Below are 14,146 nucleotides of genomic sequence, written 5' to 3' on the forward strand. Positions count from 1 at the left end.
AAAAGGCTTTTGTTGCTTAGCTAGGAATTTAACTAGGGTATGTAAGATTGTTTCTAAAGGAGGAGTTTGACCTTAGTTCCAAATAATATAATTAAATGTCTTTAACAACTCATTGTAAGCTTGGGGTTGCTTGTGTATATAATTTATGCATATTTTGAAAATGTTGGTTATATACTTATACCAGCTGTCACTTAACAGAATAGTCTTCTAGGCTACAGTTATTTGTAATCATTTATCTCTGTGTATTTCTTAAATTTGAGGTATATATCATAGGACCATCTAGTACAGTGATCTTCAAACTTTAGCATACATTAGAATCACCTGGAGCTCATCTTAAAACACATTGTTGGGTCCCGTCCTCAGAATTTCTGATTCAGTAGGTCTGGGGTGGAACCTACTGAAGAGAGTTTGCATTTCTAACAAGTTACCAGGTGATGCTGATGCTACTGATTCAAAAACCAAACTTTGAGAACTGTTGTTCTAGTATATTAAGCAATTTTGGTCTTTATTTCAGCCTTAAAAGAGGGGGTAGCTCTAAAGAATATTTCTATATGAATGGACAGACAGATTTTGCTATCTTTAATTTTCTTTAATTGTAGAGCATAGCTTTAACATGCTCACCTGACATACTTAAATGGCCTTGACAGCACCTATACAACTAAAGATGAATTCCTTGGTGCTTTTTTGCATCCAGTTAATGTTAATGGATTAAGTTGTTTATGATAATGACAGTTAATATTGAGCTCTTACTCTGTGCCAGGTCCTATTCTAAGTACTTCATGTGAGTCAGCTCATTTAATCTTTACCATACCTTTTCTGCTTTAAGTTAAGTAAATTGTTCCAGGTCACACCATTAATATGGGGCAGGGCTGAGATTTCAATTCAGGCAATCTGGATTCAGAGGCCAAGCTCAAAATCATCATGCTCGCCTGCCTATACAAATGTAGTGTGTCTGAAGTGGAAGAAATGATAGGTTATCTAAATTTTGCAATTCTTGAAATTCCTTGCTATTTTAAATTAAATCTGTTAGTGGTATTTTGTTATTTTGTTTATCTCTACAGTCTGTGTTCATCTCAATCTGTGTATCTCATCTTCAAGCTTTTCTTGTTTTGTTAAGTTCATCCTTAAGACTTTTTTCTATGACTATATGTAGATACTTGTGGAGAATCTACCTCTGTCCTTTGTGTTCTACTTTCGTCCACACTGAGTTCGTTTATCTTTTATATGCTTTTTTTTGGGGGGGGGGGGCATGCTATTTATGTTTCCATTGTAGCCACAGCATTTCTTTTCATCTTAATATGTATAGCTTTGTTCACAACTTCTTTCTGATATAGTGAGAGTGAATCTTCTTACCTTTCCTGCCTTATTTATGACCAGTCCTCCTCCCCCAAGCTACAGTCTAATAATTGGGTTCTCCTTTCAGTCTTTTCTGTAGGCTGTGATAAGGGAAGTGAATGAGCTCAGTGAGGCTGAGTATAGCCCTCATTTAGTACCTCTCCTTTCTCTTCTGAGATACTATTACCGATCCTCTACCATGTGGGCATGCCAGCTCCCTTGGGCTTTGACTCGCTCAGCCATCTAAGCACAGTTCCTGTGAACGACAGTAGGCTTTAGCAGCTGGTTCTTGCTTTGCCAGAGTCCTGGTGGGCTCCTGTTCACAAGAGGTTTTCCTCAGTCTACTCACTTACCTTGCAGGTCTTATTGCCTAAAGGATTTTGTTGACTTAACTTCCTTGGTCTGTACTACTTCTGGGATTGGGTTAAGGGCAGGAGCCATACCACACTGTGTGTAGTACCAGAATCGTGTGTGTGTGTGTGTGTGTGTGTGTGTGTGTGTCTCCCCGTCCCCTTGAAGTTAATAGCATAGTTTCCTGTTTTCTTGCTTGGTTGGTGGTGAATTTGGAGCATTAAAACAACAGGGCATGCATTTTTCATTGCATTAGGGATAGGGGAGAGAAATTCTGCTTCACTCTGTCATCTTAATTCATTTGTCTGGGCAGGCTTTTTATATGGCTGTTTCTTATATTGGCCCTTGGTAAAAGCCAGCGTGCTTTAAATTGATTCATAGATGAAGCTTAGAGAAACCTAGAGTCAGAGGGTCAGAATATTCCTTAGATTGGGCATTGGATGATATTAGGAATAGCTAGCTGTGATAATGATATTGTGGTAATGTGGAAGAATGTCCTTTTTAGGAGATGCATACTGAATTATTTTGAGATGAAATGTCATGCCTGCTATTTTTTTGGTCAAAAGGGCAAAATGTTAATTGTCGAATCTACAAAGTAGGTATAAGGTGTTTATTGATAGTGCACTATCCATTCAACTTTTATGTAAACTTGAAATTTTTCATAATAAAAATTGGGGTTGCTAGGGACAGAATCTACCTTAGCCCATTGATTCCAAAGTTCTACTTTATGAACCAGTTACTTTAGAATTTTGGCTTGATATTACTGTTTTTTGTTTTTGTTTTTCTTTTCAAAACTGAAGATCTACCCTGGTTGTGTAGATAGAGCTCAAAGTTAATATTCCTTCTGGATGAAGGTTACTTTTGCTTAATTTGTGTGAAGGTGGCCAGACTTTTTCCATCAAAATACTCAAGTGTGTATGCCTAGGAGTAAGGGTGAAATTGGAGGATTTTTTTCTCTCAGTTTGGTTCAGTTTCTCAGGTCTCTTAACCACATTCAGTGTGAGTCTAGTTTTTAAAGTAATGGGTTTTCATGTGACATGGCCCCTAAATGCAAGCCAGTTACTTCGTTTCATGTTCACATGAATTCATGTTCCCATCTCATGTTCCCATAACAGTGATTTCTTCTAATACTAGAGGGGGGAAAAACAGTCTTGTGTTGGACTTAAATGAAAGATAATGTGTCTGTGTACTTTATAGATAATTTAAGGGACTTTTAAGGGTAATTGTGAGTATATATTCATTGTATGCATTGACTTTAGAACCTAACTTGCCCACAAAGAGTCTTCATTTAAGGCTGTCCCCCAGAGTAATTTAAGGCATTACACATTGATTGTTAGGTTAACTGGTTTCATCAGGATGAGCTGCTAGCTACTTGCTAGTTATGTGACTTTAATCTGGTCATTTTTCTGTGCCAGAGATGAGTGGTAATAACCTCTGCCTTAGCTAGTTCCTGGGGTTGCAGTGAGAATCAAATAAGATATATCTAAACATTAATTAGATGCTAACATTTATTAGGCATTCAACTTCAGAGAGTTAAAGTTGTCATGAATTCTTCAGAACATAGTAAGTTACAGCTTTACTTTTGTAAGTTGTCAGTACACTAACTTTTGATGATTTGTTTTAAAGTGTTAATATACTTTAATCTATCTCTGTCTTTAAATAATAGATACTACTTTCAAGTAGCAGCTTCATTTCCCCATGAGAGCAGATTTGATTTTATATAGGAATACCTTTAACTTCTTTACATTGTAGTGGTAATCAGATGTCCCCCCCCCTTCATTGTGGAAATTTATGTTATAAATTAGTAACAAATCAAAATTTTTATCAAATTAAATTTTTATTGCTGGGGCTTTGTGAGTGGACTAGTCAGGGGTAGCTATAGACATGTCAGTTTCCAATTTTAGGTAGATACAAATTTTGTAAGAATATTTTTAAGAGAATCAGAACCTTGCATTATTCTTATTGTCCAAGAGACAGATGCTGCTCTCATTGGAGGATTTTTTTCTCTCAGTTTGGTTCAGCTCCTCTATGTACTTTTGCTGTTATAAGTCTCATACAATGAAGGGAGGGAAATCGGAGGGGGAGACAAACCATGAGAAACTATGGACTCTGAGAAACAAACTGAGGGTTCTAGAGGGGAGGGGGGTGGGGGGATGGGTTAGCCTGTGATGGGTATTAAAGAGGGCACATACCGAATGGAGCACTGGGTGTTATATGCAAACAATGAATCATGGAACACTGCATCAAAAACTAATGATGTAATGTATGGTGATTAACATAACATAATAAAATAAATAAGTTTCATACAAAGCAAGTGAACTCTAGAATTGGAGACCAAATTTAATCTACAACATTCTTGCTATTTAACGAGCCTGAGCAGGGAAGAACTCTTAGGATGTTTATATTTGTACTTATATTGTCACCTGTAATAATTGGTTTGAACTAAGGTCACCTTAGCTATTAACTGAATATCTTCATGTGACAGTTTTAATCAAGATGTAGAATCATAGTGATGGTAATAAAATTACAAATAGGATCTTAATTTTTACCGTTAGCTATGCTTTTTACTTAAGAGAGATATAAACATACAAGGACAGGCAGATATTAAGTCTGTTAATAGGCAAATGTAGACTCTATGTACAGACAGTATAATTTTAAGAAGTATATTTTATACAAGAAAGAAAAGTCAACTTTTTAGTGTGCATACACTAAGCAATTGATTCAACCCCTGTGCTTCCTCTCAAAGACTGTTTTCTGAAATCGGACCTCAGTGTTCAGTTTCAGAAAAAAAAAATTCAGAATGTAAAACATTTAAAAATATTCGTGAAAAACTCTTCATCTCTTGGAGGTTTGGCCATTTGTCCATGCGGGGCATAGCAGATGCTATTAGATTCCATCTGTATTCTTTTGGCTCTGCACTAGGTCCTTATCATTTTGGTGCGTGCCTGCCCAATTTTCAACTATTGGCACCTGCATCTTGTTGTCTGAGGGCTTTTCTGGCCCTGGAAGCCTGCATAGGTAGGATAGGAATTGGTATCCTGGAATTGCTGGAGAACTCACCTTGCCCCCTCTCCCCAGCTCTCAACCAGTGAAATGATAGGAGTTAGTGTGTAACTACCATGCCTTGAGATGGGATAATCCTGAGTTGTATTTCTACACAGACCCTCAGAGTCCCCAGTGGGATTGAGCTCCAGTTAACCCACAGGAATAATTTCCTACTAGGGTTACTTCCCGGATAAATTATGCCTGTACTTGAATAGGGGCTGCTTTTGGGGGAATGTAAAGTAAAACACAGGGGCATATCCCTTTAATTGAATTCCATATGAAAACTTTAATTTTCCCTAAAGATAGATTTACAGGGCAATTTTTTGTTTTACAAAAGACTTCTATTATGAACTCCATTTATTTTATTTTTATTTATTTATTTATTTTTTAAAGATTTTATTTATTTATTTGAGAGAGAGAATGAGATAGAGAGACAGCATGAGAGGGGAGAGGGTCAGAGGGAGAAGCAGACTCCCTGCCAAGCAGGGAGCCCGATGCGGGACCCGATCCTGGGACTCCAGGATCATGACCTGAGCCGAAGGCAGTCGCTTAACCAACTGAGCCACCCAGGCGCCCATGAACTCCATTTATAAAGAGAATTCATTTAAATAAATCACATATTCATATTCATTAAGTGCACCGAAAATACCCATTTTTACACACAACTTTGTTAGAACTATGCTTGTGTAAAACAGCACAGTTTCATATCATAATCAACTTTTTTTAAAGATTTTATTTGACAGAGACAGCGAGAGAGGGAACACAAGCAGGGGGAGTGGGAGAGGGAGAAGCAGGCTTCCCGCTGAGCAGGGAGCCGGATGCAGGGCTCCATCCCAGGACCCCAGGATCATGACCTGAGCCGAAGGCAGACACTTAACGACTGAGCCACCCAGGCGCCCCATAATCAACGTTTTAACCAAAGTAATTACTTTTGGGTGGTGAATTTTATGAAACCAAGTTTGGCTATTTAGCATTTTGTCTTGTTTGCTATATTTTAATGTTTAAACCACTCCCTCAAGTCCATTTACTGCAGTTTGAATGCTACCCATGTGGTAGGTAGGGAGACCACGTGCTTTATTGTCTAAACTAGGATATTCAAGATGGAAAGGTTGTGCTCTTACTTACACTGGGATAAAAAGCGAGAAGCAGCACATATGGTCATCCTGTGTATAGGTGACTATATTATTAATTCTTTGGTACAGATTTGTATTGAAAAGAATGAAATGTATTGGAAGATAGTACTTTTTCATTTAGTATCTCTGTTTTCAGAAATGACGTAGTAGCAATATTACTGATTGTTTCTAAGTGTTTATAAAATTTTAAGAATTTCTGATTAAAAGATAAAAACAAAACTTTGAACCAAAACATTGAAAGGCAATTCATTTATCTCTTCTTTAGGCTCGGAAAACTCGTGGCCTTGTAACTTTTAACTTAGAGGTTATATTTTCCTATTTCTAAGTTGTTTAGAAATAGGAAAAGTCTTAGTTGGATCCTTTCTAGCAAAAAGATTTTCCTTGGGTGCCTGGGTGGCTCAGTCAGTTAAGTGGCTGCCTTCAGCTCAGGTCATGATCCCAGGGTCTTGGGATGGAGTCCCACATTGGGCTCCCTGCTCAGCGGGGAGCCTGCTTCTCCCTCTCCCTCTACCCCTCCTCCCTGCTCATGTGTTCTTTCTCAAATAAATAAAATCTTTAAAAAAAATTTTTTTTCCTTATAGTTTTAAGACCTAAATGTGAAATTCTTAGCCTACTGTATAGCACATAGTGAGTACTCAATAATTAAGAATGAGAAAAATAAGGAAGGTGAAAATAGTGCCATAATTTACTTAGATGTAGCTTCAGGTTCAAATCTAGTCACAAGTCTTAAGTGTATTTTTCTTTTTTCTTTTTTTTTGAAATAAAATATAAAGTAGCATTTCAAATATGCATGGGTTAGAGATACTAAAAGTAGGACATCAGTAATAAAGTAACTTATCTAGTTAAATCTACAACTTTTTCCCAAGCTTTATTTCTTGACTCTCCAGAAGCCCCCTCTTGGTGGACGTACATTCTTTTTGTGCCCAGTTCTTTTATGCAGCCCTGTCATCTGCTCCCTCATTATAGGGCAAGAATGGAACCTGCTTGGGGCCATTTATAGCTAATGGTTTGTCTAGGCATAATTATGAATGCTTGATTTTATTCAGACTTAAAAATTCAGTTCCTAATAGTACATTGGCAAGCGTAGTTTTGATCTTCAAGAGATCCTCAAAGATAGGAACTGTCTTTGTCACTTCCTCAGAGATTGGAACTCTGTTCTGTTCATCTTTGAACTCCCAGTATCTGGCACATAGTAAATGAATAAATGAAGTGGATGTATTTTCTTCCTCCCCCTCTTTTCTTCCATTTCTTCCTGGACTGGCCATTCAATAAAATTCTAGTGTTGTACTATGAGAATGGAGAGTTTTATATTTATTCTATATTAAAAAGCAAATTAAACTAAAAGGAAAAGCATCAAGGGACTGGAATTTGTCTTTATATTCTTACCAAAGAAAAGAAAATTATTTTACTTGCATGTACTTTACCATTTTTGTTCGTCTTTGTTCATCTTTGTTATAGTTAGCCTTTGATAGAAATGTTTCTTACTACTCTTCTAGTTTCATTGTGCTTTCCATATTTCTTCTTTTTTTAAGATTTTACTTATTTATTTGACAGACCATATTTCTTTTTCTTTTTCAAATTTTCCTGGTTATGAAATCTAGAGAATTGACATAGACATTACAAACTTAAGTATTTAGTAAAGGAATTAGGACAGCTTAGTAGGTAAGAAAATGTTTTATTTCTATGGAGAAAATTCTGTGTAGCTTTATTAGAATCATGATATATTAGAAAAGGAGTAGCTTAACTGCCTTTATCCCCAATGTAATATACTGTAAATCTAGTTCTTCCTAATATGCCACCAGAATTACCCCCTCCCCCAACCAAACAAAACAAAAGCAGCTATCTACTTTGTTTTCTGCCAGGCCATTCCTTCATAACCTGACCCTTATTTGCTGACCAGGATATATGTTGACTTAACAGTTGTTTCTGTGAAAGCGAACCATATCTTTTTAACCTGCTGATTAAAAAAAAGAGAGGGGAATTGTGTGTGTTTTCCCATCAAGGTGACATGGCAGTCCCAGAATTAGTCTTATGTGAAAATGTTGTGCAGCAGTTAGACTTCTCTGTAGTACCATTAAATTACTCAAGTATAAAAACATGCATGCACAAAATACCTATTTCTGCCAGGAAAATAATAAGCTTGTTAGCTGCATGTTAACGGTTTCCCCTTCTGTCACTTGGTATTGAGTTAAATCCTTCCCAGAAATCTAGATTGTCCTTGGCTATCAGTGCTTCAATTGTCCTTTTGGCCTTTGTACACTCCTCTAACTCTCCACCTGCCTATATACACACACACAAGTACTATTTCATTTTGAATGAATGGACAGCATCAGCATCAAACATGGCACTTCAGCAGTCCATCTGCAAATCACTGATACAAAACGACCCAGGTTTTTTCATTCAGTCCAACTTAGGCAGTGGTTTGGTCTTTGTCAGTAATGTTTTACTAATATTTTAGGCTTATTTCTCATTGAGAGTTTAAGTAATGGTGAATTAAAACATAGTTTAAATTTCTTTGGGTTTAATTTTTTTGTTATTGCTTTAGTCTTAGATTTTACTAATTCTGTAGCAGAAAATCAGAACTTCTGGATGGAAAAATGCAAATACATTATAACTAAATTGTGCTGGATACAATCTTATAATAAATACTTAGATCAATTTTAGGATGCTTTGGTTTGTGATAATGAGGTTAAGAAAAGAATTGGCTTATAAAATTGACATTTAAAATTCATGAATGTTGCAGATGATTTGGAAGTTAGAAATATAGGTGAAATTTAAAAATGTTAGTTGGTAATACTGGCTATATTTAAGATCTACACTTGTTTAAAAAGTAAGGAAATAATTCACAACCGTGTACAAGTTAATTTTTTTCAAATTAGATGCTAAATTGTGACATCATAATCTTAACCTTTTTGCATTTTATTTATAGTTTTTTTTAATTTTAGTTTCAGTCTGATGGAAGCAAACAAGAAGATAAAGAGAAAACGGTAAGAGACTAGAAAAATCCGATGTGTCTGATTGGTCTGTGTACAGCATACTGTAAATTTTACTGTGAACAAGTTTTAATCACCTGTGTGAATATTTTTACTCTACATGCTTAGTATAGCTTTCGACATATCTTTTAAGATTGACAACTCCTGTTTTTGAGGATTACCATGTTGAGAAAGGAAGAGGGATAATAAGAATCCCTCATTCTCTTGCTACCCCTTTCCTTACCTCACCTCATTGCTTCCTTAGATGGAGAAGCACAAATATCCACTGTGAAAAGGGCAGTGATAATGTGGGAAATTAGATGTGGTGTGGTATGAGATCAAGGAATGGCAGTTTTTCCAAGGCTGACATAAATTTATTTTGGGGGGGGGGGGTTTAATGTGGACCTTTTACTAAAATAATTTTTTCCTCCCTTCTTCTTAGGAAGTTATCCTTAGCTGTTTACTTAGCATTACTGACCAGGTACTTCTTCCATCTCTTTCTTTGATGGACTGCAATGCTTGTATGTCTGAGGAACTATGGGGAATGTTTAAAACATTTCCATATCAGCATAGGTAAATACATAATATTTTTGTATTTTTAACTACTGTTCTAGTCATTAACCTCTAAGTGTTTAACTTTTCCTAATTCTTCATCTCATCGTTTTTTAAGATATCGTCTGTATGGCCAGTGGAAGAATGAAACTTATAACAGTCACCCACTTTTAGTAAAAGTTAAAGCCCAAACAATAGACAGAGCCAAATATATCATGAAGTAAGTTTTAATTTATTTTTCTTCATATTAACCTAAAGTATATCTGGATCTAATTTACTTTCTTCCAGCCAACTTATGTCTGAGCCTCAGTTCTGAGGAAGCCCAGGAGTATTTGCTTAATGGTATAGTCAGTTATGTACTGCAGATAGAATGACTATCAGTTTTTGTGCTTTTTAGCTCATTTTGACTACCAAGTTAGTTTTTGTAGTTGTCATGTTTGCATAGCTGTAGAATCTAATAATCCTCTTTAATGCATCATAGTATAGGTGAGTTCTTTTTAAAGGACAGCCTACTATGGCCTTTGCTCAATTTGCATAATACATTTAATGGCTTATAAAAGGTGATCAAAGTTCTTGAAATTTCCTCTGCCGAAAGTTATTATAATAAAGATTTTTCTTGGGGTGCCCGGGTGGCTCAGTCAGTGAAGCTTCTGACTCTTGGTTTTGGCTCAGTTTGTGATCTCATGGGTTGTGGGTCCCGCCCTGCATGATTGGGCTCTGCGCTCAGTACAGAGTCTGCTTGGGTTTCTCTGCCTTTCCCTTTCCCTCTACCCCTTCCCCGTGCTTTCTCTCTCTCTCTCTCTCTCTCTCAAATAAATAAGATCTTTAAAAAAATATATTTTTCCTTTTTGGAAGATCTAATGGAATTATGCAGAACTACCTCCTTGAGTCAACTTTTGAAAAATTTCTGTTCATTTTTGTGCTTTATTTTCATGTTATTAAAAACATAAGAGTGATGTTATTTTACTTCTTGGTAAACTGAAATTTAATTATGAAAATTGTATACTTCAGATTAGAGTTGGTTTATATGCTAAATACACTGCTATATTACAAGTGTTTTCAGCAAGGCTATTGATGTTTCTTTTATGTTTGTGCAGTGGTATGGTTATTCTAATTAAAATAGTTCATTCTCTAGTTTAACTAGATTTAACAGTATGCAATGATACTGTCTGCCCAGTGATATTGTCCCTGGCCACAGTCTATTGGGGAAACAGGTGTGTGCACGATCACAATCTCGTTTAATAGTTGTTGTTATACAGTACATATATATGTATGTGTGTGTGTATATATATGTGTGTGTGTGTATATATATATATGTATGTATATGTGTGTGTGTGTGTGTGTGTGTGTGTGTGTGTGTGTGTGTAAAATGTTCTTTGGGAGGATAGAGAAGAGAGTGAGTTATTTCACCCCGTGGAAGTTGGGGAAGGCATGGAAGGAGGTGATATTAGAGTTGGTCATTCCAAAAGAGTTCTGGTCTTAAAAATTCCACAGGTAGTTTCTAGCTTAACAACAGCTAATATTTATGGAGCCATTAATATTTATGTGTGCCAGGCCCTGAACTAAGTGCTTTATATGGATTATTTAATAATACAGTTGACCCTTGAACAAACATGGGTTTGAACTATGCGGATTCACTTATATGTGGATTTTTTTCAATAAATGTATTGGAGGGGCGCCTGGGTGGCTCAGTCGTTAAGCGTCTGCCTTTGGCTCAGGTCATGATCCCAGGGTCCTGGGATCGAGCCCTGCATCGGGCTCCCTGCTCAGTGGGAAGCCTGCTTCTTCCTCTCCCACTCCCCCTGCTTGTATTCCCTCTCTCGCTGTGTCTCTCTCTGTCAAATAAATAAAATCTTAAAAAAAAAAAAGTATTGGAATATTTTTTGGAGATTTGGAACAAATTTGAAGAAACTTACAAATCACATAACCTAGAAATATTGAAAAAAAATCAGGAAAAAGGTATGTCATGAATGCATAAAATATATGTAGATACTAGTCTAGTTTATCATTTGCTATGATAAAATATACACCAATCTATTCTAAAAAGTTAAAATTTACCAGAACTTACTTACATGCACACTTACAGACTGTACAACATGCTGTTCGTAGTCAAGAGAGATGTAAACAAATGTAAAGATTTAGTATTAAGTCATAACTGCATAAAAGTACCTGTAATACTTTACTACTGAAATAATTTCGTAGCCACCCCCTGTTGCTATGCAGTGAGCTCAAGTGTTGCGAGTATCTGCTTAAAACACTGTGTGATGATGATCATCTCTGCGTGAGCAGTTCATCTTTCCAGTAAATTGTGTATTGCAGTAAAAAGTGATCTCTCACGGTTCTTAGGTATTTTTCGTGTTTATTGTGATACGGTAAGCCTTGCATAACACCCTGGGGCCCATACGAAGTACTTCTAGTGCTGCCAGAAGTGCTCCCAAGCAGAGAAAAGTCATGATATTACAAGAAAAAGTTGAATTGCTTTATATGTACCATAGCTTGAGGTCTGTAGATGCAGCTATCCGCCATTTCAAGATAAATGAATCCAGTGTAAGGACTGTTTTTTTTTTTTTTTTAAGGAAATTCATGAAGTCATTGTTGCAGCTATACCAGCAGATGTGAAAACTTTGTACTTTTTGTGAAATACCTTTTTATCTTGTATTGAAAATGCAGCTGTTATGTGGGTACAGGATATGAAATGTCTATTGATTCTAATCTAATGTAATTTGAGAAAATGCCAAATCATTATATGACAACTTAAAGCAAAAGGAAAGTGAAGGATCAGAAGCTGGAGAATTTAAGGCCAGCAAAGGATGGTTTGATAATTTTAGAGAGGTTTGGCTTAAAAAATGTCAAGATGACAGGAGAAAGAGTTTATGCTGACCAAGAGGCAGAAAGTAGATGAGTTCCCGGATGCCATTAAGAAACTCATTGAAGAGGGGCGCCTGGGTGGCTCAGATGGTTTAAGCATCTGCCTTCAGCTCAGGTCATGATCCCAGGGTCCTGGGATCGAGCCCCACATCGGGCTCCATGCTCCGCGGGAAGCCTGCTTTTCCTTCTCCCACTCCCCCTGCTTGTGTTCCCTCTCTTCACTGTCTCTCTCTATCAAATAAATAAATAAAATCTTAAAAAAAAAATCTTTGAGGAGAAGGGATATCTGCCTGAACAGGTTTTTAAATGCAGACGAAAGTTGCCCTATTCTGGAAAATAAAGCCACAAAGGACATTTGTTAGGAAGGAAGAGCAAGCACCAGAAGTTAAGGTAGGAAGGGATAGGCTGACTCTACTGTTGTGTGCAAATGCAGTCAAGTTTATGATCCACAACACCCTTATCTATAAAGCTGCTAACTCCTGCGCCTTGAAGGGAAATGATAAACACCAGGTGCCAGAAAACAAATTGACATTGGACAATCTGGAAGAAGGTTCTGATTATTCTAGACTGCTTTTTGACTTCTATTATGATATGGACCCTTCTATGATATGGGCACTGAAACTAAAGCAAATGGTGGAAGAAGGATAGGTACCGTATAGAAACATTTTTAAAGAAGTAGAAAAGCAAAAAAGTCAGAAATTACCATGTACTTCCATAAAGTTACACTGAGCGTGCCTGTCTCAATTGCCTTCCTTCCACTTCCTCTTCCACTCTGCCAGCCCCGAGACAAGACCAGCAACCATTCCTCTTCCTCCTCCTCCTCAGCCTTCTCAGTGTGAAGGCGGTGAGAGTGAAGATCTTTATGATGATCCACTTTCACTTAATGAATAGTAAATAATCATCATGATAATACAGTTAATAAACTTGTCTGTTGTGTTTGTGTGTCTTTGTGTGAAAATCTAACCCTATGGCAAGAACTATAGGAGATGTTTTTGTGTCCTCCTTATCATCATTATGTAGGATATTGTGTGTAAGACTTGTATGGAAGTGAATAGCCTATCCTTACATAGGCGTAAGGTGAATGATATTTAACAAAATTAATAATGTGTTTTCTTACTGTTTGATAACTTTGCTTTCGAAGATTTGTATTATTGTATGCCTTTCTTGTAATTGGACAAACTGCATTATCAGCCTATCACAGATAAGTGGTTTTTTAAAAAAAGTAACAGTATTTCCAGTACTGTATTATGAATATGACTGTAATGCTATATGCCTTAAAAATTTGATAATGATTCATTCATTAGCATATAAGCTAGGCTACCATGAAGCAGTCGTATCAATTATACTAGGCTGCCATAAAGCAGTCATATTGTTGCTGCTTTGTTATCAGTGCATGAATCATTATACCTATAAATAAATATGAATTTCTTTTTCACATTATCTTTTCATTTTTGATGTCTAGTGTTAGTGATGCATATAATATCTACAGTGTTTTGCATCATACAATATTGGTGTAGGTACTGACAGACTGTTCATCTTGTAAATAGATAATGTAAGCTTAACAGTATTGACAGAACTGTAAATGTATTTTCCTTTTGATTTTCTTAATAACATTTTCTTTAGCTTTATTTTAAGAATATAGTATATAATACATATATAGAATATGTGTTAATCGGCTGTTTATGTTATTAGGCTTCTTTCTGGTCAGTAGTAGGCTATTAGTTAAGGTTTTGGGGAGTCAGAAATTATACACAGATTTTCGACTGTGTAGGGGGTTGTTGCCCCTAATCTCTATGTTGTTCAGGGGTCAACTGTATATTAAATATTATCAGATCTCTTGAATCTGTCTTCTACTCTCTACTGCCACTAACTTATTTCTTTTATTATTGT

At 36.3% G+C, this 14,146-nt stretch overlaps 1 protein-coding gene across 13 annotated transcripts in view; it reads left to right on the forward strand.

The window, feature by feature from the left end:
• Positions 1-14,146, forward strand: part of THOC2 (THO complex 2) — a 113,990-nt gene that overhangs the window by 61,350 nt on the left and 38,494 nt on the right. For all 13 annotated transcript variants that reach the window (XM_027607557.1, XM_027607564.1, XM_027607566.1 and 10 more), the window contains exons 13-15: positions 8,810-8,851; positions 9,279-9,409; positions 9,507-9,608. In XM_027607557.1, coding sequence (XP_027463358.1) covers positions 8,810-8,851; positions 9,279-9,409; positions 9,507-9,608 — 275 coding nt within the window. The remainder of the gene's footprint in view (positions 1-8,809; positions 8,852-9,278; positions 9,410-9,506; positions 9,609-14,146) is intronic.

Source organism: Zalophus californianus, chromosome X, assembly GCF_009762305.2.
Source record: "Zalophus californianus isolate mZalCal1 chromosome X, mZalCal1.pri.v2, whole genome shotgun sequence".
Taxonomy (NCBI): domain Eukaryota; kingdom Metazoa; phylum Chordata; class Mammalia; order Carnivora; family Otariidae; genus Zalophus; species Zalophus californianus.